This window comes from Camellia sinensis, chromosome 10 (genome assembly GCF_055761805.1).
Source record: "Camellia sinensis isolate YWXY chromosome 10, ASM5576180v1, whole genome shotgun sequence".
Taxonomy (NCBI): domain Eukaryota; kingdom Viridiplantae; phylum Streptophyta; class Magnoliopsida; order Ericales; family Theaceae; genus Camellia; species Camellia sinensis.
Window position 1 is genome coordinate 74,574,945 of NC_138970.1, and position 27,625 is coordinate 74,602,569.

General features: G+C 34.2%; 1 protein-coding gene across 1 annotated transcript; it reads left to right on the top strand.

Moving 5' to 3' along the window:
* Nucleotides 1-27,625, top strand: LOC114261008 (uncharacterized). The gene is made up of 4 exons (XM_082891665.1): nucleotides 1-1,297; nucleotides 5,504-5,794; nucleotides 24,289-26,295; nucleotides 26,929-27,625. Exons 1-4 carry the CDS (start codon nucleotides 382-384, stop codon nucleotides 27,285-27,287), a joined length of 3,573 nt encoding a protein of 1,190 aa, XP_082747791.1. The 5' UTR covers nucleotides 1-381; the 3' UTR covers nucleotides 27,288-27,625.

The window sequence follows — 27,625 nt, forward strand, 5'->3', positions numbered from 1 at the left end:
ACTCAAAGGAAAATAATTTGTAAACATAATTTTAAGTTAATTGGATATTTAGTTTTCCAAGTATGAGATTTGCATCATTTTGGTCCTTAATATTTAAATTTGTATTAATTTGATTATCAATATATAACATTATTTCAATTTGGTTCTTAATATTTAAATTAGGTCAATCTGATCTCTAATATACAAATGATATTTTAATTTAGTCTCTTAATAATTAAAAAAATTATATTAAAATTATGAGTGAAATTTTGATTTGAAAAAGGCAGACAAGAAACAACATTATTTTGCACGATATCTATATAAATTTATGTTTGTTTGTTGTTTCTCTTACACAAATCGTTTACTCACTATCACTCTTGTTTCCATATCTAAGCCATCTTCATGGAGAAAACTTGGTTCCTCTATTTAACTGCAGTGTCCTTTGCACACTGTTTCTTCGCCTGCTTGGCTATGAATGGTCCCAACTCCACCACTGATCAATCTGCTCTTTTAGCCTTCAAATCCCATATCACTTTCAACCATTCTCATCACATATTGGCAAATAACTGGACCTCTGCCACCTCAGTCTGTGACTGGATTGGTGTCTATTGCGGCAAGCGCCACCGCAGAGTGACAGCCTTGAATCTCGCAAACATGGGTCTGGGAGGCACCATCCCACCCCATATTGGAAACCTCTCATTTCTATCCTACTTCAACATCACCAGCAACACTTTCCATGGTCATCTTCCCGATGAGTTGGCTCGATTGCGTCGCCTAAATGCAGTCGACTTTGGTGACAACAACTTCGGTGGAGGTGTTCCGTCATGGTTTCGAAACTTACCCAAGCTTCAATACTTGCGTCTCGCAAACAACAGTTTCACTGGTTCAGTTCCACCTTCCACTGGCAATATATCAACATTAGAGTCTCTCAATTTGAGGTTCAATTTTCTAGAGGGAAGAGTTCCTGAAGAGATCGGTCATCTTTCTAAACTGAAGACGTTACGCATGGGATATAATAATTTGTTGGGGTCTATACCGCCAACCATCTTCAACATCTCATCACTTGAATTGATTGATTTCACATATAGTATGATGTCTGGTAGTCTTCCGCAGGATATGTGTGTTTTTCATCCTAAACTTGAAATTCTCCGTCTTTCCGGGAATGAGTTTGATGGCCAAATTCCATCAACTCTAGGTGAATGCAGAGAGCTCCAAATCATATCATTGTCTTCCAATAAATTCAGTGGTTTCATCCCAAAGGCAATTGGGAATTTGACTTTGCTTCAGATTTTATATCTTGGTGATAACAATTTTGAAGGTATGATTCATTCTCACTTGTTATGGTTATTCAGTTTGGTTTGCGTTTGATATATACTCAAAATAAGAAGATTTGGGAAATTTCATAATATAAATCTTTTTTTTCTCTCTGTTTTTTTGGTGTATACCATATTCACAATCATGACCTTAGTTTTATTATGGTATTGGTTATATTTTAGTTATAATTTATTATGGTATTAATTATAATTTTATTTTGTTAATGACCAAAGATATTTTAATTATGTCGCACGTGATATTTGATTATAATACTTACTCATGACTTGATTATAACTTATTGTAATATATTAGTTATGATTTATTATCGTTATTATTTTAGTTACGATGGATAAAATCTTTAGTTATGTCTGATTTGATTATAAGCTATTGCATTTTTTTTGAAAATAATAATAATTGTTGAATGATTAGGGGTGAAACTATAAAGTTAGGGAAGGGACCCCTCCAAATTTTTGAAAATTATTTGTTACCCCTTACATTTTATCAATATTCATAACATGAATATTTATAATAAAGTTTTGACTATTTATTATCCCTTATGTTAGTTAATACTATCAATATAAGTAGCACATATCACTTCATTTGTTAATTTTAAAATTCAAATGATTTGTCATCTTTTTAATTAGTATGTTTTATTAACTAATAAAATGCTTAAAACAATAATTTAATTGATTATATTCTGAGATCTACTTAATAATTCAAAACTTTCAATTATAAAAAAAAAATAATAAATAAAAAAGACTTGTTAGATTTTTTTTTTCCCTTCATGAAATACTTCTCCCCAAATGCTTATTATATGCTAAGAATTAGTTAATAATTCAAAAAGTTTATGTATTGAACCACCAACCTCTTCTTCATTTCATTGCAAGTATCTAAGTGTTGCTTCAATAGCTTTAGTTTGAAAAATAGCAAGTGGGCGGGAAAGCTTTGGTGCTTGGTGTTGGTTTTTGATTTGGCTTGGTTTTTGTGGGCAGATTTTGTGGGGTTTCTTGCATTTTATTTTTTAGTTAAGCCCTTCTTAACTTTTTTTTTTTGTTTTTCGTATAAAAAAAAATCGTGAGGCCGAGGGGTTGGTTGTATGGATGCGAGTAGCAGTAATAGGGGTAATTTGTACTTTTCGAATCTCTCTCGATGCATGCCATCTTCCAGTACTTTTAATTTCATGTTGTTAATGAAATTTTTACTTTGCCGATTAAAAAAAAAAAAAAAAAAAACCTACTTCTATTACATCGCTTATCTAAAATAGGGTAATTTTAAATGCACCCCAAAAATTAGGTTAGACACCCATTATTTGGAACACCCCAATTTAAAATTTAAATATCTATATAATAAAGTAGGATGATTTTTGAATTTGTCGTATATACATTTGTCCTACTAGGATATTTGAACGGATTACGTCTATTCAAATTATAAAACAACTAAGATATATTGTTCAAAAAATATCCTACATGTATATTTTCTATTTTTCCGTTTCTTTCTCTTATTTTTTCCTTTTCTCACCCATCCTACCATGATCCTATGATCTCACATTCCTCTCTCTTTTCTTTTTATTTTTTTTTATTTTCTCTCATTTTTATTTTTCTCTGTATTTGTTTATTTGTTTATTTTCTCCTTTTTGTTCACTTATTTTTATTCATATTATATAGAAAAGTCTGTGATCCTAGAATTAGGAGCCAGATTTTGCTGTGTGTAGTGGAGATTAAATTAATGAATTTTATAGTCCACAAATTAAATGAATTTGAACAATTAATTATTATTTTTTAATATATTGAATACCTGATAGATTTCATAAATTTAAACTTTATATGAATCTTCAACATATATTTTAATAAAGCAGGATGGTTTTTGAATCTTCAACATATTTTTGTCCTATTAGGACATTTGGATGACTCAGATCTGTTCAAATTATAAAACAATAGCTAAGATATATTTTCCTAAAAAATATCCTACATATACATTTTATACCTTCCCGCTTCTCTCTCTCGCTTACTTTTTTTCTTTTCTCACACATCCTTCCATGATCCCATGATCCCACATTCCTCTCTCTTTTCTTTTTATTTTTTTATTTTCTCCTTTTTGTTCAATATATTTTACATATATTTCTATATGATGTATGTATGCCCATAATACACTAGGACATTATGAGCATACATACAATTTTCATATAAGCAAAAGGAATATTATATGTATACCCGTGGAAATTGTATGTATGCCAGACATATCTATCTATCTAGCTGTATATTATATAAGTAAAAGCGAGTTTTCGTGAGGTGTTTGGTGAGAACTCCAAAATTTTATAATAAATTTGTGATTTTATCAAATTAAAAAATAAATTTAAATAGTGTTGGAATAATAATTATATTCTAATCCTAACATTATTTACACTGTGCCTTTAGGCTCGGGCATACGCTAGTTTATTTATATGTTAGTTTATTTATATGTTTAGACACCCCAAATAATACCTATTATAACCCTTAAAATAAAAAAATAAAAATACTTCAGAAATTCTACCTTTTACCCCTCAAGTCTAATACCTACTATATGTTCGGAAACTTAATTCCGAAACTATGAAATTTATTCGGATATTTAGTGCCGAACAAATGAAATATGTTCGAATACTCAGTTTTGAAAAATAGGAAATTGGTTGCACCATTTTCATCTGGATACTCAGTGCTGAACAAATTATATATATATATATATATATTCGAACCTATAAAATTTCTTCGGATGCTCAATGCCGAACATAATACCGGATAGTTTTTTTTTTTTTTGTTCAAAATTGGAGTGTGAAAAGGTTAGAAAATTAAATGTTCAAAAAAACAGAGCTGAACATAGATAATTTGTTCGGATATAAAATATTTAACAATGACCATTATTTTGGAAACACGTTGCTGAATATATGAATTTTGTTTAGAAATAAGTTTCCGAATAAATATAATTTGTTCAGTACTGAATTTCCGAATCAATTCTGTAAACCAAACAACAAAAAATGATAACTATCAAATCAAAACTTACTTTTTCTATAGAAAATTGATTGAAAACATTTTCATTATTGTCTATTGTTGATTTCAATGTGAAATAGAATGCAAGAATGATGGATTCAAGCAAATAGAGTTAGGTATGAAGATCCAAAGTGAAGAGAGTAAGAAGAGAAGAGAGAAAAAAAAAATTTATTATAGGACTGATAATGAATAGGGTGTCTAAAACACTTTGATTTACACTTTTTTCAATATCAAGTACTTTTTGATCATTTTAAATAAGGGGAAAGGATTCTCTCCAGTTCACTTTGTGGACTAAACGATACTACTGGGTTCATGGGGCCCACCATAGGTCCCATTTCGATGATTTGAATCGTTCACTGTGTAGATCTCGTCGAGTACTTCTTTCTTCCAAAAAATCAAGTTATCGGATATCAATAGTCCCTTGATCAGATCATTTTTTTTTGTTAATGGTAAATAAGATTTTAAAAATAAATTGTTCATAAAAATGTATTTAGATCAAGGAACTATCGATATCCGATCAACATGATTTAAATCGTTCGATGATCAAAACCATTCAATGTGTGGATCTCGTTGAGTACTTCTTCCATCTAAAAAATCAGGTTCATCAGATATCGATAGCCCAATGATCAGATCATATTTTTGCTAATGGTAAATAAGATTTTAAAAATAAATTGTTCATAAAAATGTATTCAGATCAAGCGACTATTGATATCCGGTCAACATAATTTTTTGTAAGAACGATGTACTAATTGTTTTTAACAAATCCCTACCTTTGATTCTTATTACAATTTTTGATTGATTTAAATAGTTGACTCTAAAATTTTATGTGGCATCAATTCAATACAATTAAATTTCTTTCAACCTTTTGGTTGCCTTAGAAAAATAAAAAGAAAATGGATTTTTTTTTTTTTTTTTGGAGGGGTTGTTTGGTTATCCATAAAAATTGAAGAAGTATAAGTAATTATTTTTCTTTATTTTAACAAATTCAAGATTCAAAAATAGTATTAAAAAAGAATTACTAAAATTTGAGCACAAGGAGTTTATATTTACATCATTTGCCTATCCAAAAGTGCAACCTACATGTTTGCCTACCCATTTGAATAGCAGCTTTATTTTAATTTATGTATGTTGATACTACACAACCCTCTTGGTAGCTAGGTACAATTCATAAATTATTTATTGTTTTGCAGGCAAAATTCCACAAGAACTAGGTAGTCTACATAGTTTGGAGATGTTAGGTATGGAATCTACCAACATCACTGGTCTCATACCATCTTTTATATTTAACATCTCTTCATTGAAAGGGCTTGGTCTACACACCAATAATTTATTTGGTAGTCTGCCAAGGGATATGTGCTCGCATCATTCCTCGCTCCAAATGATATATCTTGGGAACAATAAATTGACGGGAAACATTCCAAGGGCAATCCGTAACTGTACCTTGCTCTCAATATTTTATATTGAAGGAAATAACTTAACAGGTAACCGATCCACCTCTCAAACTTTAGTTGTTGACTTTGTGTAGGGAATGGGCACTAATCTTTATCACACTAGACACTACGTGTCTTTTTTTTTTTTTTTTTTACTTGTATTTGGAATCATAAATTTGGATAAAAATTTTAAAAAATAAAAAAAATATATTTAATTTATATTTTATTCATGTTGTCTTCATCTTTTTATTTTTTTATTTTCAAATTCTTGTCTCAATTCATAATTCATACACAATTCTGACATACTCAAAAAGTTTTCTAATTTCTTCAAATTATAAGAATTAAGTTTAGGAGTGTAACTTAGGCGGGCTCAATCCAAACAATCTGAGCTCAACTTGAATTTTTTTAGGACTTAAACAAAATATTTTTGAATTCGGTACAGGTTTGGATAAAAATTCAGAAGTTCGAATTAAATTTGGACGAGTTTGGACAAAGAGATCAAACAACTCGACCAATTTGAAACCTGAATTATATATATAAATATATAAAAATTATTATTCGCTGGATGATATTAACGTAATTTAGATCGTTAAATCATATTGAATATATATTATACACACAAGTAACACAACACAAAAATAAATATTTATTACTCATAAATTGTAAAGACCACTATAGCAGCATCTTTCTTACATTATATAAATTATTTGTTTTGATATTATTAATGATTTTATAAAACAAATGCAATTACAGTCTAATTTTAACAAATTTAAATAACTTAGCTGCACAAAAAAAAAAAAAAAAAAAAAAAAAAAAAAAAAAGAAGAAGAAGAAGAAGAAGAAGAAGAAGAAAGAAACTAACATTTATGTGCAATTTGGACAATTCGGGTTTAATTTGGGTTGGATTTGGGAAGACAATCTTAGGTTACAATCCAGACTTGGAGAGCTCTCAACACAACTTGAGCTTGGGCTTGAATAACCTCTCACTCCACCCGAACAAGTTGGGTTGTTATAGCAATACAACATATAATTTCCAAGCTATATCTATGCCTTGCAAACTGTAACGCCCCAAAATAAATACAATATACTCATCTCATAACAACCAATAAATAACAACATAAATAAATTGATAAGTTTTCATAAATTAGAGTTTGATATACAAAAGGTGACACATGCAATATATATTCATAAATAGTACATCCTGAATCTATAACATGTGTTACAAGATAGTGAAAAGAAATGAAAACTAAACAAATAATCATATGCCCTAAAGACTTACATCTTTCCAAGACAATGCTTGAGTACATCAAAAGTGATTCTTAAGCTCAATATAGATAAAGCACCAGGCTTATACAAAATTAAACACAAAGTAACAACACTGAGTCTCCAGCTCCATTGTCCTCCCAAGTTAAGTCCTTGGTGGAGGCATATCACCAGCACCTCAAAATGTTTTTTCCCACATAGGGTAATCCAAAGCCTAGTAGAAACACTACAACACAATGTATAAATCTTAACAAAGTCATAAGGTTTTATGCATATGTAATGCCAGTACCAAAACATTTATAACCTTTTTCAAAAGCCATGCTATACTAGGTTTATATCACAATTCTCAAAACCATGCACTTTACAATAGAAAGAAGGGGAAATCTCAAACCAGTACAACTTTTCATGGATATTTCGTTCAAACGGGACCCATGTAAATGTAGCCTATACAAGTGCTATTATTGTCATTTTATGAATATTTTGGACGTGGGAACCGACACCCGTGTGTACGCGTATTTTTTTAGAACTTTCACCCTGAACACACAGGCCAATTTAATTTGGTGATACACACCTGTTTCCAACGTTCGCCCATTTTTCTCAAAATCATATACATTTTCAATGAATTAAATAAGCAACGATGTTCAATGCCCATGGATGAGAAATTAGTTTTCGTTCACCTAATTCTCATGCAATTTCTACAACACTCATAGCTATCCTCCACCGATAGCCAAAAACAGATATCTCTAAACAGATAAATAAATTTCATTAAAGATACATTTTTCCAAAATCTCAAGATGAGAGTGATAATACATATCTAACTCCACCATCATCATTAACATTACTTCAATTTCATAATTCTCAACATTAATTCTATTTTCTCTTTACAATCTCAAACATTCACATTTTAGGGCAAAACCCCATTCTCTTTGAAAATCAATTTCAATGTAGGAAATATCTCATATCAACATATATCAACTCCAATTTCATACCCACAAGCTTTTCCAAAAAACCATTTGAAAACCCCTCTTTTTTTTTTTTTTTTTTTTTTGTTTTCAAATCCTAGGTTTTACCAAAAACCCTCAAACCATTATAACCTTTTGAAATAGAAAATAACTAAGGTAAAACTCATACAAGAGTGTGAAGAATCCCTACCTCAAACTTAGAAGAGAAAGAAGGAAGAAAAGCCCAAAAGTTGATGGTGACGAAACAACGATTTGCCTCAATCAAAACAAAGCTCTCGACAAGCTCTACACTTAATCTGAAAGGAGCAAGGCAAGGAGATGTTTCTAAGTGAGTAGATCTGAAGATCTTTGACCGAAAAAGTGAGTTTAGAGAGAAAGAGAAGAGTGGCTCATGGTTTAGAGAGGGGAAAGAGAAGATAAAGTGAGGAAAATGGTAAGTGAGGGCCCTATTTATAGTGCTAGGTTAAAGTGAAATAAAGTCCCAAAGTCAACCCAAAAGAACAAGTCAAAATCCCCAAGAAGTACGGCCCAAATCGAACTAAAATCCTGAAAAAAACTCACAGGGGTCGACCTTTATGTTGGTGGTGTCGACCCTTCAGGAAGAATTGACAAAAAAAAAATGACAATGCTGGTAGTAGGCAAGGTGTCGACCGTTGGACCAGACGTGTCGACACTAAATTTCAGCAACTAAAAGTAGAATCTACAGTAGACAAAGGTTGACCCTTTCCAGATTGGTGTTGACCTTTGAGGCCAACAACAAACGACAAGTGTCGACACCACCAAGGCTGGTGTCAACCTTAAATTTTAGTAGCTATTCTAAGAACATAGCAGTAAAATGGTGTTGACACCTCCAAAGCTGGTGTTGACCCTAGGAGCAGAACAAGGCAAAGAAAATGAGGCAGTGTCGACACCATCAAAGATAGTGTCGACCCCTGAAGCTAAAACCAAACATAAAGAGAAAGGAACGACCATCATGAATATGGTTTCCCGAATTCAAAAGTAATAAATGGGTCGGGTCTAAACCAGAATCGTTATAATCTCCCTGTTTAAGAATTTCATTCCTGAAATTAAAACCAAGTTTAAACCAATTACAACAATGGCAATCAACTAATCTCATTACCATGACCCATCCACCCGTCGTTCATTCATATCAACATGATAAATAAGTTCTCAATACTGAATATACAATTCACATTTTGAAAACATATACAATGTTTACATTATATTAACACAACAAAACACTCAAAACATGCCCAAGTACCAACAAATAGGTTCCGATACTTCTCACGGACTTCCAACTCACGTTCCCAAGTTGCTTCCTCAACCCCGTGATGTTTCTATAGCACTTTCACTAAAGGAATTGTCTTTCTTGGTCAAACGCGGATCACTATCAGAAACAATCATTACAGGGACGTCGTGCAACCTCACTATTTCCCTAACGTAAGGGTCGGCTAGATAATCTACCGCGTCACTCCCACACATAGGTACAAAGTGCACTGACTTGGTCAATTGATCAACTACCACCCAAATGGTGTCATTACTTCGTTGAGTCCTTGGAAGACCCACAACAAAATTCATTGTGACATGCTCCTACTTCTACTCAGCTATAGGCAAGGGTTACAACAAACCTGCTGGCCTCTGATACTCGGCCTTCACTTGTTGACAAGTAAGGCACATCGATACAAACACGGCTACGTCCTTCTTCATACCTCTCCACCAAAATTGGCGACTAAGGTCATGATACATCTTTGTGCCTCCCGGGTGCATAGCAAGGCGTGAGTGGTGAAACTCTCGGAGTACTTCCTCTCAGCAAGACTCCGGTACGAAAAGACGGTCAAGGTATCTAACACTCGAGTCAGAATATATGTTCAAGCCTTTCTCTACCTTCCTACTAGAGATCGTCTCCAGTGGGTTTCTACCTCGAGGTCACCCCTGTGTGCTTCTACAACTCAATTTATAAGTGTAGGTTAAGCAACCATGGTAAACAAAGATACTGACTCAACAGACTCGCCAAGATGCAAGTCTTACTCGCCAATAGTGTCTAACATCTCCCATTCCCGAATGGCAATACTAACTACACTCCCAATGGATTTCCTACTCAAGGCATCGGCCACAACATTGGCTTTCCCCGGATGACAATGCAACTCAAAGTCATAATCTTTTATAAACTTCATCCATTTGATAACCATATTCTGTGTTATGTTAATTACCCTTGATTATGATTGTGATTAAGTGCTTATGTGATTTTTGGTGATCATTATGTGATTAATTATGCTTTAGAAACTATATCTGTTTATCGTAAGAAAATCTGTCCAACTTACTACTATAATTTGAAAATTGAAGACCGTAAAAGCTACAAAAATTGAAATTGATTGTGTTATTGTGATAAGTGTGATTTTTAAAGCTTATGGTAAAATTTAATAAAAAATTGATTCAGACTAAATTGATTAATTTAAGCTAAATTAATTAGCCTTAATCAAAATTGATTAGACAAGCATATATAAGTGACCTATTTACACTTATGCTCAATCTTTTGAGCTCATTTCTCCTTACTTGGCTGAGATTACACTCTAGAGAGAGAGAGAGAGAGAGAGGGACGGCTTTAGAGAGAGAGTGAAGGGAAAAATTGTGGAATGAGCAAGATGCTTGAAATTTGAGAAGATTAACTCAAGAAATAGCTAGAATTTGGAAGATTGGAGCTCCTAGGTAAATAATTGAACTCAAACTCATGGGTTTAAGTTTATAATTAAGTGAATTCAAACAAGATATGTAATTAAGAACAAGAATTGAGTTGATGATAATGAATTTGAAGTTAATATGTACATGCATGTGGGAATAAGCCATAAATATGCATATTTGAATGTGAAGCAAGTTGATCATGTTGAATTGAGGGTCGTTTGGCACATGCATGTAAGAATTTTTATGTATTGAAGCTTAATTTCAAGCTTAGGAGCTTGTCCATGCAAGATACAAAACATGAATTGTGTATATATAAAGTTTATGGTTTGAAATTTGTTGAATCCATGGAATTTTGAACTATGGCTGCGAGTTATCTTCAAATATATGTTTTTGGGAGTGTACCTGCATATTTGAGTGTTCTACACATGAATTGCATCTTTGGAATTGTGATTTGAGCTTCAAATAGAATTCTGGAGATTCCAGAATTCGATCGGTCTGCTTGAGCGAAGAAAACCTCGCTCAAGCATAAAAATCAAGCTCCCAGAAGTTTTGCAGAGATTTGTACTATAGCTCGAGCGACAAAGTGTGCGCTTGAGCGAACCCTGTTTTGCAAGGCTCCTCACTCGGCGTCAGAAGTCTTGTTCGAGCGTAAAATGCGTGCAACCAGTACTTTTACAAAATTTTACAGACCGCTCGAGCGACCAGAGCTGCGCTCGAGCAAAGGACCCTGTTTTAGAAATTTTGAAAAGTTGTTTTATGTTTCGTTTTCCGTTCTCTTTCATTTCTAAGCACTCTTAGCCATGCATTGAACATTTTAATTGAACAAAAGGGATAAGAAAAAGGCCTAAGAAAAATAATAAGTTAAGAACGGATTGAATTATTTATGTCCCAATGTATTATGAAATGTGTAGGGTTAAGCATGAGGGCAAATCCATCGACGAAACACTGTGGGTAATATCTTAGTAAAGATATTTTCAAGTATGCTACTTTCCAAATGCTTACTTCTGTATAAGTTTCATTGATTTGTTAATTTGAATTGTGAACGAGTATTCATGATGCCATGAATGAATAGGACTCGAGACCATCTAATATGAATGAATTGGGCTTGAGGCCGTCTGACATGAATGAATTGGGCCTGTGGCCATCTGACATGAATGAATTGGGCTTGAGGCCATTTGATATGAATGAATTGGGCCTGAGGCCGTCTGATAAGAATGAATTGGGCCCGATGCCGTTTGATATGATGGGCCAGAGGCCGTTTGATATATTTGGGCCTAAGGCCGTTTGATGTATTGGATAGGAATATGAATAGGTCTAAGGTCGTTTGATATGTTTGTTAAGAATTTCATTCATGTAACCTCTTTACCTTGGTATTGTTCACTGGGCTTTCGCTCACTCTTATCTATATATATGTAGGTGAGCAAAGAGATATCCAAACCCAACCTCAATGAACCCTAGTGTAGGATGTGAGAGAAATCTAAATTTTTGTGAAGTCAGCCTGAACGTCTCACGTGTGAGACTTTGTTTTTGTTATTTTGTTTACTCTTTTTGCTATCTTGGTGAATACGTCGAATCACCCATGTATATAAACTTTTGTTTGGCTGACTACATGTTTGAAGTTCCTGGATGTACAAGATGTTACAAGATGTTAATTCTGCCTATATGTGTGAGTTATTATGGAATGCTTTTGGAATAATTTTGTTATGCCATATAAGCATAACTCATTAGACAAAATTTTTAAGTCTTCTTCCGTTTTGGCCCCTTTATTTTTATTGAGACATGTTTAATCAGGTTTGAGGCTATAAGTAATCTCATGATTATTGGCCGGTTATGACCTTAATCCATAGGGGCGGGTTTGGGTCATGACAATCCACATTCTCTGCCTCAAATTCAAGTCTTTCTGTATAAATAGATATTTCAGACTTTTGTAATCGGAAAATACTTCAAACTTCTCACCATACAAATAATGCCTCCAAATCTTCATGGCAAAGATCGCCGCGGCTAACTCTAGGTTGTGAGTAGGGTTGTTCCTCTCATGCATTTTCAACTGCCGTGAGCCATAAGTTACTACTTTTCCCTCTTGCATCAATACACAACCTAAACCTTCCCGTGAAGCATTACAATACACTAAATAGCCCAAAACCCTCTCCGGAATAATCAATACTAGAGCAGTGGTAAGTCTAACCTTAAGCTCTTGAAATGAATTTTCACATGTCTTACTCTACACAAACTTAATTCTTTTCCTCGTCAATCTAGTTAATGGTGAAACTAATCTAGAGAAATTTTTCACAAACCGACGGTAGTACCCGGCCAACCCCAAGAAATTATGGATCTCGAAGGCATTCTTAGGTTGTTCCCAATCTTGTACGACTTCTATCTTGAATGAATCTACAGCCACTCTTTCCCCGGATACCACATGGCTTAAGAACTTAACTTTTTTCAACTAGAATTCATAATTTCCAAACTTAGCATACAATTTGTGAGCTCTAAGTAACATGAGTACAACTTGTCACGCCCTGAGTTAACAAGGTCCGGCTCACGTGAATAAATCACCCGACGATGAGCAATAGATAACAACTCTTATGCAAATGAATATTATATATAGACACACAATACATGTGTTTATCCAATTTTATACAATCCTAGATACAAGATCTAGGTCAAATGGATGTTTTGTGACTAAAACGTGTACATATGTTATAAAATCAAATTAAATGCCCTGAGGCTTACATCATACACAATGGTGTAACCTTTACAAGAATGGCACACGGCCCATAAATAACATAAATAGCCCTCGGCCTACAAATAACTGAACCACCCTACACGGTTTGGACATAACTTCACATCAAAGTCTGCATCCACATATGTACACCTGAAAAACATATCAGCTATGTAGGGTGAGTATAAAGCCCAGTAGAGAATATTTCAAAAACTAAACATGCTCCACTAGCATAAATGATCATGATGCAATATATATATACAATATGCCCAAATGTATTTCCAATTATCTATTTGATTACTCAACAAAATCCTTTCTTTCCAATTATCAAAACCTTACGTTTAATCAAAACGTTTTCTAAGTTCAAATTATCTGTTTGATATAAAATTCCTTTCCAACAATCAATCTCAGTATCTTAATACCAACCAGCAAATACATTGCTAAATCAAATGCGAATACATCACTAAACAACAGCAAATATCTTGTTAAAACCATATTCCAAACATCCTACACCAAAACCAACGTAATAGTAAATAAATGGGTGAATCTCCAAAACAAACATAACCTTTCACCGAAATTTCGTCCGTAGGAAACTGTAAATCGGCACCCATGTAAACGTAGACTATACAAGTGTTACTATTTCCATTTTACGAATATTTTGTCTGCGAGATCGACACCAATGTATACACGCAATTTTCAAGACTTTCACCTTAGACACACAAGCCAACTTATTTAACGTAACAACAACTTTCTCTTAGATTCACCATTTCATTTACCCTTTTCAATAGTACAATACATGTAACTCAAATATTGTTTTTCCAAAAAAATGCAAATGTTCTAAAACATAATGTAAGAAGTTCTAAAACCTCTTTTCAAAACATATAGGTGGTGTTTGGGAAGCAAGTTCCCAAATTTTTTTCTCATTTTTTCCACTAAAAGACAAAAGTTTTGCAAAACCAAAAAAAACACATCCAAACAAAATATTACATCCAACCCCATAATCATTTCACTTTTTCTCTCACAAACATCACATCCAATCACATAAAAACCCAACTATCTTCCCAAACACTAAAAATTTTTTATCTCATAAAAACCTACATCTACTAAAATCTACATAAAAACTCACTTCCCAAACACCATCATAGTTTCAATTTTCAAAATCCATTACATGCTCTATGATATGAATGATTTCAAATTGCTTAATCCATATGTAATTTCTAACACACGGCAATGCTATCCTCCACCGATAGGCAAAACAGTTATCTCTAATGCAATAATCAAAAGATAACCATATAGATATATTTTCTAAGAGAGTAATAGCACCATTTCCAAAATTCCATGACCATTTCCTTTCCAACCAAACCATTTACCACAAACCAATCTAACTTGCAAAACAACATTGTGTAGGAATTGTCTACAAATTGGGGCTTTTCCATTTTTAAAGATCCATATGCAATTTTCATTACCAAAAATAACCGTAGTAGCAAAATCATAGCCCAACAATTCCCCAATTTCACAAAACCTCATTTTCTTTCAAAATCACTTTTGAGTAAAGGAAAGCCATGATGTCAACATAACTCAACTAACTTTACAAAATCATAACCTTCTTCAAAAACTCATTTGAAAAATCTCTCTTTCACATTTCAAGATCAACACCCTAAGTTTAACCCAAAACATCCAAATCAATAGATCTTTTGAAATAACAAATAATAAGGGTAAAAATCATACCACATGACTACCAAATATACATAACAAAATATGGCACAAATATGCTACCGAACTCATATTGAGTTTAGGAAATAGACCCTACCTCTTGAAGCAAAGGGGATAACCCAAAGAAACCCAGAGTCGATAAAACCATGAAACTCTTAGATCAAAAGAATGCCCTTGATGAGATCTATAACCTTTCTCAAAGGACCAAGGTGGAAAGATGCCTCTAACCAAGTAGATCTAGAGATCTATGTAAGAAAGTTGAGTTTCTAAGAGAGAGAGAGAGAGAGAGAGAGAGAGAGAGATTCAGGGGTTAAAGGGGGAAGAGAGAGAAAAAAAGAAAAGGTGAATGAGAAAAGTGTGTTTGGGTTCTATTTATAGTGGTAAAATAATAGCCCTAAAGCCAAAGGAAAGAATAAGTCAAACCCCTAGAAAGTAGAGCTCAAAATTGAAACAAAAATCTGAAAACTTACTCACAAGGGTTGACCCTTTAGATAGTCCTGTCGACCCTTCAGAAAGAAAAGCTGAGACACTAATGTGTGCAGAGGACAAGGGCCGACCCTTAAAACCAGTGGTGTTGACCCTTTATTTCAAAATGCACCCAGAACAAAACAGCAAGGGAATGGTCGACACTTAGAGCCCTTGGTGTCAACCCTAAAAACTAGCAAAGACACTAAGGACAGGGTAGCAAGGTGGTGTCGACCCTCAGAAAGGCTAGTGTCGACACCAGAATAGATTTTCCAAGTTTCCAAAGATCTTTTCAACGAAAAGAAGCCTGAACGAATAATCCCAACAAGTTTAAATCAAATCGTACTCCTCCAAAACCAAAATACAACAACTCCAAAGACTCCCAAAATGAAAATAAATAAATTTAATACACTCTCCAATAGTTTAAAGGACATAAGTGCTACACAACTTGCAGGTGTTCCCTCTTTGAAGGGTGGGTAGATCAAGATGTCGTCCACAAAGACGACCACAAAGCGGTCTAAGAACTCACAGAAGATTCGGTTCATTAAATCCATAAACACGGTTGGTGTATTGGTTCGCCCAAAAGGCATCACTAGGAACTCATAATGGCCATACTGCGTACGAAATGTCGTCTTCTGGATATCTTTTTCCTTTACCTTCAACTGGTGATAACCCAATCTCAGGTCTATCTTAAAAAAACAACATGACCCTATCAATTGATTAAACAAATCATCTATACGAGGCATTGGGTACTTGTTCTTAACAGTTACCTAGTTCAACTTTTGGTAATCTATACAAAGCCGCAAGGCTATTCTTCTTAGCAAAGAGAAGCGGTGCTCCCCAATGCAATGTACTAGGGCGAATAAAACCCTTATCTAACAATTCCTAGAGTTGGATCTTCACCTCAGTAGGTGCAAATCTATACGGTGCCATAGAAATCAGTGTCGTACCAGGCACTAAATCAATAGATAATTCAATCTCACGGTGAGGTGACAAACTAGTGATATCGTCAGGAAAGACGTCTGGGTATTCACAAACTACCATCAGCAACTCAACTCGGACTTCGTCACATTCACTACCCAAGAAGTTTGCAAGAAGAAAACTAAGCTCACTCTGTTTACGCGGATCATACACCGGTGATAGAACTCTATCGACTCTGTCCCCCATGAAATAAAAACAATTACCGCTCAAGGTGCATACAGTAACCCTCTGACGGTAACAATCTATGACAACCCAATACAATGATAACCAGTCTATACCCAAAATAGTATCAAAACTCGACATGACAATCAACACAAATGTAAAAGAAAGTCAGCAACCGGCAACTTCTATGTTACAACCCCGACACCCTTGTTCCAAAACAATCTCACCACCAATAAGTGACTTTACACTAAGTGGAAATGCTAATCGAGCCAATTCTAACCCCAATGTTGATTAAAATGCAAACGAAATAAAATAGTGGGATGCATCCGTATCAATCAACACATTGGCAATAGAATTGCATAACAAGAAAGTACCTGTCACAACTGAAGGTGATGACACTAAGTCTGGTGTGGTAATAGCATACACACGCCATGAAGGTCTCTGCTCTACCTGTTCACCCTCTCAGAGCATAAGTCTGATGCATTGGCTGAGCTGAAGAGGCTCATTAGTTGGCCCTCGAGGCCTGTGTTAACTATGTAGGCTGGTGGCTTTGTGTTTGCCTCGAACTAGATGCACCGGGTGTGATACCCAACTATGGACAAAATCTCTTCATATGCCCTGATTGTCCACACTGATAACAAATAGACGGTTGCCCTCTCCCTTGACTCTGGCTCTGAGAACGAGCCAAAGACGATGCAGACCGTTGCCCTTCTCCTCGCTATGGGCAAACTGGAAACTTGTGGCCCAACTGACCACACTTAAAGCAAGTGAAATCTTCGTGACCACCTCTTCCAGAACCCGAACTCAGTACTGGAAAAGTGGACCTTGACTGAGCTCCTTGGGACTGCTGTGGGGTAGAACCCCTCTGTCTCTTACTGTCCCCTTAAGCATCTTGACTTCTTCTGGGGCCCCTAATTTGCTCCTTCTCCATCTGCATCACGATCTCAAGATGAGCCGTCGACTCTACAAGTTTCCTGTAATCTCTAATCATCGAACCGGTACCTTGAAAAGAAACCCATTCCTTAACCTTTTCTTGAACTCCACACAACGACACTCCTCTGTCGCCACTAACTATAGTGCAAACCTTGATAGACTAGGAAATGTGGCCTCAAACTTGGCCACCTGTGTGTTCAACTACTTAAGCTTTGAGAACTGCTTCCTTAACTCCTCCCTAACAGTGGGAGGTAAGAACTTGTCCTAGAATTCGTCGACAAAAGCCTCATAGGTTACTCCAATGCGCCCAGGCGCATACTTCCCCAATGACCCGCATCTTCCTTCAGCTGGAAGGATGCCAAGGTCACTCTCAAACCACCGTCTTCGATGTCAAGCATCTCAAACATCTTCACCATTTGTTGCAGCCATTCATCTACTTTCAAAGGCTCTTTAGGATCACTAAAAAACTCGTCTGGGTTAGACCAGAAGAACTCTCTCTTTAAGAATGATGGCCCTGCCTTAGCTACTTGGGCCTGGACTTGATTCTCAGCCCTGAGAATGTCCATAGACTCCTGCAAAGCTCCGGTCATCTCACGGGCCAAAGCGTCCATGGCTTGTTGACTAATTGGTTCGGCCACATTAGCTTGACCAACCCATTTTTACTGTGCTGGAATCTTATCCGGTAAAGGCACCTTCTAGGCCTACCACCACCACGTCCACATCCTGACATCCTAATGAAGGTAACAAAAGAGATTAGCACATTTACAAATGTGTCAAAGCTAACTCACTCGCGTCCTAATGTGGTGGACAACAATAATTCATTCCATATAAGCACATAGTCACATAAACACCTATGAATTTCCTTCCCGGATAATGACCGTCCCGCGGCGTTGCTAGAGTTCTAATTAGAAACAGCAGTGATTAGGTGCTCTTCTAATAGGACTTCTAAATACCCATAGACCCAATCAATATCCTAGAAATTAAATTCCATACCCATATAATCACATAAGCATGTTACCACATAGTGTACTATACATACAAATGTCTCTATCAAGTGAGACAAACCCATAACCCATTGTGGTAATAACCACTTCCCACGTACCCAAGTATTCAAACTCGATATGCTTTGAAACCAATTTGTAACGCCTCGAAATAAACACAATATACTCATCTCATAACAACCAATAGATAACAACATAAATGAATTGATAAGCTTTCATTAATCAAAGTTTAATATACAAGATCTGACACATGCAATATACATTTATAAACAGTACATCACGAATCTACAACACGTGTTACAAGATAGTGAAAAGAAATGAAAGCTAAACAGATAATCATATGACCTAAAGGCTTACATCTTTCCAAGACAATGCTTGGGTACATCAAAAGTGAGCCTTAAGCTCAATACAGATAAATCCCTAGGTTTATACAAAACTTAATACAAAGTAACAACACCGAGCCTTCAACTCCACAGTCCTTCAAAGCTAAGTCCTTAGCGGAGGTATATCACTAGCACCTAAAAATGGTTTTTCTCACATAAGGTGAGCCAAAGCCCAGTAGAAAAACTATAACACAATGTATAAATCTTAACAAAGCCATAAGGTTTTATGCGTATGCAATGCCAGTATAAAAACATTTATAACCTTTTCAAAAGTCGTGCTATGCCAGGTTTATATCACAATTCTCAAAACCATGCCTTTTACAATAGACAAAAAGGGAAAATCTCAAACTAGTACAACCTTTTACGGATATTTCATCCGCGGGAAACCATCAAATGGAACCCATGTAAATGTAGCCTATATAAGCGCTACTATTGCCATTTTACGGATATTTCGTCCACGGGAACCATCACCCATGTATACGTGCGTTTTTTGGGACTTTCACCCTGGACACACAGGCCAACTTAATTTGGTGACACACACCTCTTTCCAACGTTCGCCGCATTTTTCTGAAAATCATATACATTTTCAATATATTAAATAAGCAACAATGTTCAATGCACATGGATGAGAAATTAGTTTTAGTTTACATAATTCTAATGCAATTTTTACAACACTCATAGCTATCCTTTACCGATAGCCCAAAATAGATATTTCTAAATAGATCAATAAATTTCATTAAAGATACACTGTTCCAAAATCTCAAGATGGGAGTTATAATACATATCCAACTCCGCCATCATCATCAACATTACTTCAGTTTCATAATTCTCAACATCAATTCCATTTTCTCTTTGCAATCTCAAACATTCACATTTTATGGCAAAACCCCATTCTCTTTAAAAATCAATTTCAATGTAGGAAATATCTCATATCAATATATATCAACTCCAATTTCATACCCACAAGCTTAAAAAACCATTAGAAAACCCCACTTTTTCTTTTTAAGTTCAAATCCTAGGTTTTACCAAAACCCCTCAAACCACTATAGTCTTTTGAAAAAACAAATAACTAAGGTAAAACTCATACAAGAGTTTGAAGAATCCCTACCTCATTCTACAGTAGACAAGGGTCGACCCTTCCCAGACTGGTGTCGACCATTGAGGCCAACAACAAAAGACAAGTGTCGACACCACCAAGGCTAGTGTCGACCTAAATTTCAATAGCTATTCCAAGAACATAGCAGTAAGATGGTGTTGACACCTCCAAAGCTAGTGTCGACCCTAGGAACAGAACAACGCAAAGAAAAGAAGGCAGTGCCCACACCAATAAGGATGGTGTCGACCCCTGAAGCCAAAACCAAACATAACAAGAAAGGAATGACCATCACGAATATGGTTTCCTGGATTCAAAAGTAATAAATGGGTCGGGTCTAAACCAGAATCGCTATAATCTCTCCCCTTTCAGTATTTCGTCCCCAAAATTAAAAACAAATTTAAACCAATTACAACAATGATAATAAACTAATCTCATTACCTTGACCCATCCACCGATCATTCATTCATATCAACATGACAAATAAGTTCTTAATATTGAATATACAATTCACATTTCCAAAACATATACAATGTTTACATTATATTAACACAACAAAACTCTCAAAACATGCTCAAGTACCAATAAATAGGTTCGGATGCTTCTCACAGACTTCCAACTCACGTTTCCAAGTTGTTTCCTCAACCCTGTGATGTTTCCATAACCCTTTCACCAAAGGAATTGTCTTGCCTCGCAAGACTTGGTCTCGAGTATCTAAGGCTCTCACCGGTCTTTCTTCATACAAGGCATCCTCATCAATCTCTAACTCAGTCCAATCTAACACATGTGAACGATCCGACTCATACTTCTAAAGCATATAGATATGGAACACGTCATGAACCTTAGAAAGTTGTGGCGGCATGTCTAAGCAATAAGCTACCTCTCCAATTCGCTTTAGGATCTTAAAAGGCCCAATAAACCTAGGAGACAACTTCCCGCTCTTCTCAAACCTCATCAAACCCTGTCTAGGTGATATCTTCAAGTAGACGTGATCTCCTACCTCAAAGGATAATGGTTTCCTCCTATGGTTGGCATAGGTCTTTTGACGACTCTGAGTCATGACCAACTTCCTACGGATAAATGCAACTTTCTCCGTCGTTTCACACACTAATTCTGGACCCAACATAGGTGCATTGCTCACCTCGGCCCAACATATAGGAGAGACCGATGAGAGTCATAAAGGGTGTGTTTATTTGGACGGACTGGATAAGGGCGGATTGGAATCCATCGGATTGTAATCTTGGGATTCATAGTGCTGGAACTATGTGGTTAGATAGGATATGTATTATATGTTTGTTTAGTCATGGGATTAGATGTTAGGAAAGGACTATTTGGTTGGATAAGATATGAATCCCTTGTTTGTTTGGGATATTATGGAGAATGATAAATGCTCAAATGACTATTTTACCCTTTTCAATTATATACTAAATAATATCAATATTAAGCATATCTTTAATATTTTATTTTATTTTTTACACAATTAAATAAATTTATTTTTCGAAAATTAAATGAATTGAATAAATAAAATATCAATAAAAATATATGTTTTTTAATTAAAATTTTAAATAAATTTATTTTAAAAAATAATAATAATTAAATAAAATATAAACAACATTTTAAAATAAAAAATTAATAAAATATCTATAAAAAATTATTTTAAAAAATTAAATAAATAAAACATCAATAAAAATTAAATAAAATTATTTTATTTTTAAATTGAGACATTTAAATTTTATTGAATTTTACTAAATATAATACATAATTAAATAGTAGAGGGTCAAAATGGTCATTTCACCACCTAATCCCATATTCCCCCTTATCCCCCCATTTGTGTCCCATCCCCTCTAGGGTACAATAGTCCAACACATTTGGGACTAATAGTCTAGAAGGACTGTTAGTTCGAAGCAAAAATTTTGAACCAAACAACGGACTATTAGTCTGGATGGACTATTCGTCTAATCCCATGGCTCAATCTCTCAAAATAAACACCACCAAATGATATAACTTCACAACAAAATTTCATAACATTAATCACAAAATATATAATCTCAACACAAATTAGCGTAACAAATGTACAAAATTTTATGGTTTATGTAACAAAAGTTTGTGGCTAGGTTACGATGGTGTGACGAGATTATGCATTTTGTGATTGGTGTTATAAAATTTTATGATAAACTTATGCTAAGTTGTGATAGGGTGTGTACCATAGGATTTCCCTGCAAACTTATATGCATTGATTACCAATTCATTTGGGCAAGGCATATAATTATCTAACCCAAGTCCTCTATGGACATTTATGGTGCACACCCCTTTAAGGGTATGTATGATATACATTGTTAGTTACGATTTTTTAGTCAGTGGTTATAATTTACTGTATTGTTAATTATGACATATTATGATATTAGTTATGACAAAATTTTAATTATGGTCCGAGAGTTGTTTGGTCATACCTTATATGATATTCAGTTATAATTCAATTTTTTTTTTTTAATTACAACTCGTATAGTATTAAATTATATCATTTGTAATAATCAAACTTACAAATATTATAACTTACATATATGTACCATAGTATTTTCCATCCATCCATAGCACAAGTCAACCATTCATAGTACAAGTCTCATCTCTCATACCATCTCCAAACCAACATAAGAGAGCAAAAAATAATCCAAAATATGATAGAGGAAAATAAAATAAATAATGCAAACCCATCATCAAAGTAAGTTTAAAAATTGGATTTATATATCATTTTTCTTTAAATATAGAATATTGAACTAGTCTTGTGTCCCAATCAATTGAGATCAACTATGTGAATTTTTTTTCTCCATTATGCTCTATCAAAAGTTATATACTTAAATGATTTAAACAAATCCATATATTTGTTTACTATTCTCATTCCATGTCAGTTTGAGTCTTTTTCCCTCCATAATATTTTCATTTATGATGATCGACTCTTTTCTCATTCTACGACTAATTAAATCTTAATTCTCCTAATATGTATTATATATTAAGTAAAAATCACTTTTATCTGAAAGACTATATGACCTTCAAGACATTAATAAAATTTCTTAATTTTTTTAACTACACTTAGCTGTAACTTGAATGAAAATAGTTAAAATTTAGTCAATTCTTTTTTCTATATACTTAAAATAAATTTTATGTTATTATTTAATTTTTAAAATTATTTATTTATTTTTGTGCATAACATTGGTATTACACTTGTTCCAATTGAAGTGGAGATTCAACTCTATTTGGATTGATTTTTTTTTTAAAAAAAAAATTCTAAATTTTTTTTCAAAAAACCTAAAACTAATTTTGTGAAAAAATCATAATAAATACAAAACATCAATTCATATAGTTTTAAATTTTTTTTAAGGAAAAAATAATTTTTAGATATTCAAAAATATATTTTTGCAATTTATTTTTGTCAAATTAATTCCTATTTTTTTTTCCAAGATTTTTTTTCCAAGATTTAAAAAAAATAAAATAAACCTTATAAATTTGATATAATTAACTAGGGTCTCTTTAGGATTATATAACACTTAGCCCCTTTTTCATTAGTAATTATTTAGGCATATTGTCATCTCTTTTTCACATGGATATTTATTTTACCTTGATTATTCTTGTATCTTTACACCATCTGCGTTACTTTTGATCTCTTTAACTTTATTAAAGAAGAATTCGGTGTAATTATGCCAAAACTATGAATTTGCTATATTTTATTTAAACATAAGGAAATATTAGTGTAATTTATGCTTATTTTTCATCTTGCACCCTTTATAACTTCTTGTCATATTTATATGTTACAAAATTGAAAATTGAATTACATGTCCCTCCCACAATATTTAGGCATCTTGAGTTGTCAATTAGGAATCAAAAGGTTTCTCATCTACATATGGTCTTCTAAATTGGCCATATAGTACATGGAAAATACTAATAGGTACTCCTACAATGTAAAAGACGAGTTATGTGAATGCAACCATTAGTTGTAGGTTTAACACCACCAACAAAGAGAAAAAAGATGATGTCAATTGTGCAAGTTAGAATATTTTTTCTTGATGTTAGTTACCAAGGTGAATGCCTTAATTAATATTTTTTCTTATCGATGGTTTTTTTTTTGGGGGGGTAAAAAATTGGTTGCCATTGATTTTTTTTTTTTCTTCAAGTTTCCGTGTTTATACATTTTGGCAGGTCTAATACCAGAAGAGATTGGTGAGCTTCCAAATATGAGAGAGCTAGCACTTTCTGCTAACAACTTAATGGGTGCCATTCCAACATCAATTTTTAATATCTCATCACTTCAGCTTATGTCGCTTGCGAGAAATAACTTGTCGAGCAATCTTCCATCAAGTATAGGGCTTTGGCTACCCAATCTTACTACTCTCCGTCTTGGAGGAAATAACCTCATTGGAATTATTCCTGAGTCAATTTCAAATGCTTCTAAACTCATTTCTTTAGACCTTGGTAGCAATGCATTTACGGGTTCAATTCCAAAATCTCTTGGCAATTTACGACTACTCCAATTTCTCAGCTTGGCAAGAAATAATTTGACGAGTGGGTCATCTTCTTCCTCTCCAGAATTGAGCTTCCTTACTTCCTTGGTAAATTGCAAACATTTAAAAGTATTGTGGATAGATTATAATCCTCTGGACGGCATTCTTCCGACAACTATTGGAAATCTCTCTGCTTCCCTTGAGAACATTGATGCAGATTCTTGTGGAATCAAAGGCAACATTCCTAGTGAAATTGGTAATATAAGCAATTTGGCATTCTTGAATCTTCAACAAAATGGCTTGACCGGATTCATTCCCTCTACAATTAAAGCGTTGGGAAAGCTTCAAATATTGTATCTTTCCAACAATAGACTGCAAGGGTCCATTCCAGATGATATATGCCAACTTAAGAACATGGGTGATCTAGGATTGGACCAAAATGAACTTTTTGGATTGATTCCTGAATGCTTAGGGAATAGTACATCTCTAAGGTATCTCTACCTCAATTCCAACAAACTAACTTTCGCCATACCTACAAGGTTGGGCAATCTTAAAGATATCTTGGAAATTAACCTGTCCTCGAATTCTTTAAATGGAAATCTGCCACCACAACTTGGGAGTTTCAAAGTTGCAACACTAATAGATTTTTCAATGAACCAGTTCACAGGCAAAATCCCAAGTACAATTATAGGTTTGCAAAACTTGGTTACTCTTTCAATGGCGCACAACAAGTTACAAGGATCTATACCTGACTCATTTGGCAGCATGGTGAGCTTGGAATTCTTAGATCTATCCTATAATGACCTGTCCGATGTGATCCCCAAATCCTTAGAGACATTGTCTCATCTTTCATATCTCAACATTTCTTTCAATAAGTTAAGAGGACAAATTCCAAATGGGGGACCTTTTGCGAACTTCACCATTCAATCTTTCATGTCGAATGAAGCATTATGCGGTGCACCAAAGTTTCAAGTCCCGCCATGCCATACTAGTTCCCTTCATCATCTGAGGGAAAAACGAGTAGCTCTAGCGTTATATATTTTGTTACCTATTGCTTCCATACTGCTTGCTACGATCTTTGTGTTCTTGTTCACAAAATGTCGAAGAGGAAATAAAACTCCATCCAATGTTGATCTCTTACCAACAATAACACCTCCAAGAATCACATACCAACAGCTTTTTCAAGCAACTAACGGGTTTAGTGAGAGCAACTTGCTTGGTACAGGGAGTTTTGGTTTTGTCTACAAAGCTATCCTTGAAGATACCACAGTTTTGGCTATAAAGGTATTCAACTTGCAAGTAGAAGGTGTATTCAAAAGTTTTGATGTAGAATGCGAGATAATGCGACACATTCGTCATCGCAATCTTACTAAGGTCATTAGCAGTTGCTCGAACCTTGATTTCAAAGCTCTAATACTTGAGTATATGCCTAATGGGAGTCTTGAAAAGTGGTTGTATTCTTACAACTATTTCTTAGATATGTTGCAGAGATTAGACATAATGATAGATGTTGCATGTGCTTTGGAGTATCTTCACCATGATTATTCAATGCCTTTGGTTCACTGTGATTTGAAACCCAGCAACATCTTGCTAGATGATGATATGGTTGCACATGTGAGTGATTTTGGCATTGCGAAGTTATTAGATTTGGGGGAGAGTGTCACACATACAAAGACCATAGCAACATTTGGGTATATTGCACCAGGTGACTTCTAAATTTTAATTTATATTTTCATATTTTTGTGTTTCTTTATATATGTTTCGAATTTATAGACATTTTTCATATTATAGCACAATTTTAAATATAATTTTCATAGAAATTTTTATGATTTTGTTGACAAGGAGCTAATTCTTTAAATGGTAAATTACACCAAACCCCATTGAATAATGATAAAAATACAATAAATCTCACAATTTCAACATAATTATATTGACCTCCCTTTCAAAAATAGAAAAATGAAAAATGCTGAGGACCCCAAATATTTTACCACATATTCTACCAAATGTCTCACATGGGTGTGGGATCCACTGGAAAAATTAACAATGTTAACTTCAATAAGTAAATTACTTTTTGGCCTTTACACATTATATTTTTTATTTGTCAAATTTAACAATAATACCAAATAACAAAATTACTCTTTTTTTCCACACGACCACAACTACATACCCTTCTTTCCCAAAACAACTCACCTATCCAACATTTGCCACCATTGCATACCCCTTCAATACTGCCACCCTCTAGTATGCCACGAATCCAACCACCAACACATACCAACTTGCCACCACCAAAATTCTATAATTTTCTTGACAACATGATATTTCTTTTGATTGTATGTAGAGTTTGGATTGGAAGGATTAGTATCCACAAGCTGTGATGTTTATAGTTATGGAATCTTGCTTATGGAAACATTCACAAGAGTGAAGCCCACCGATGAAATGTTTTTTGAAGACATGACGATGAAACGTTGGATGAGGGAGTCACTACCAAATGCAATCTCTCATGTTATAGATGCTAACTTGCTTAAGCCAGAGGAAGAACACCTTACTGTAGTTGTACTGCAGTGTGTATCATCCATCATGGAATTGGCTTTGAGTTGCTCTGCAGAATCATCCGAGGAGAGGATGAACATGAAAGATGTTCTCGTAACACTCAAAAAAATTAAACTTTGGTATCTAGAAAATTGTGGAAGGAGTTGAAAGAAGAAAAGTTGGGACTTTGGTATCTAGCCAATTGGAACATTCAAAAAAGTTAGCCAGATGCATCTGTACCTGGTAGTGATTACATAGTACTTTGATTGCTTATTGTGTATGCTTTGTATTTTTTTTTCCTATGTTTGTATACGGTTGCAGTATGCGTAAGTAGTTATCTTGAAGAACTAAGCAAAAAAGAAAAAAAAAAGAGAAGAAGTTAAATATGGTAAATGTATCCAAACATGTGTCTTTGAGACTTTCTTTCTGTAATGACTTGGATTCTAATTCGTATCGGATTGGTGTAAAGTGGTGCTTGTCACCTTAAAACTTGTATGGTTGTCAGA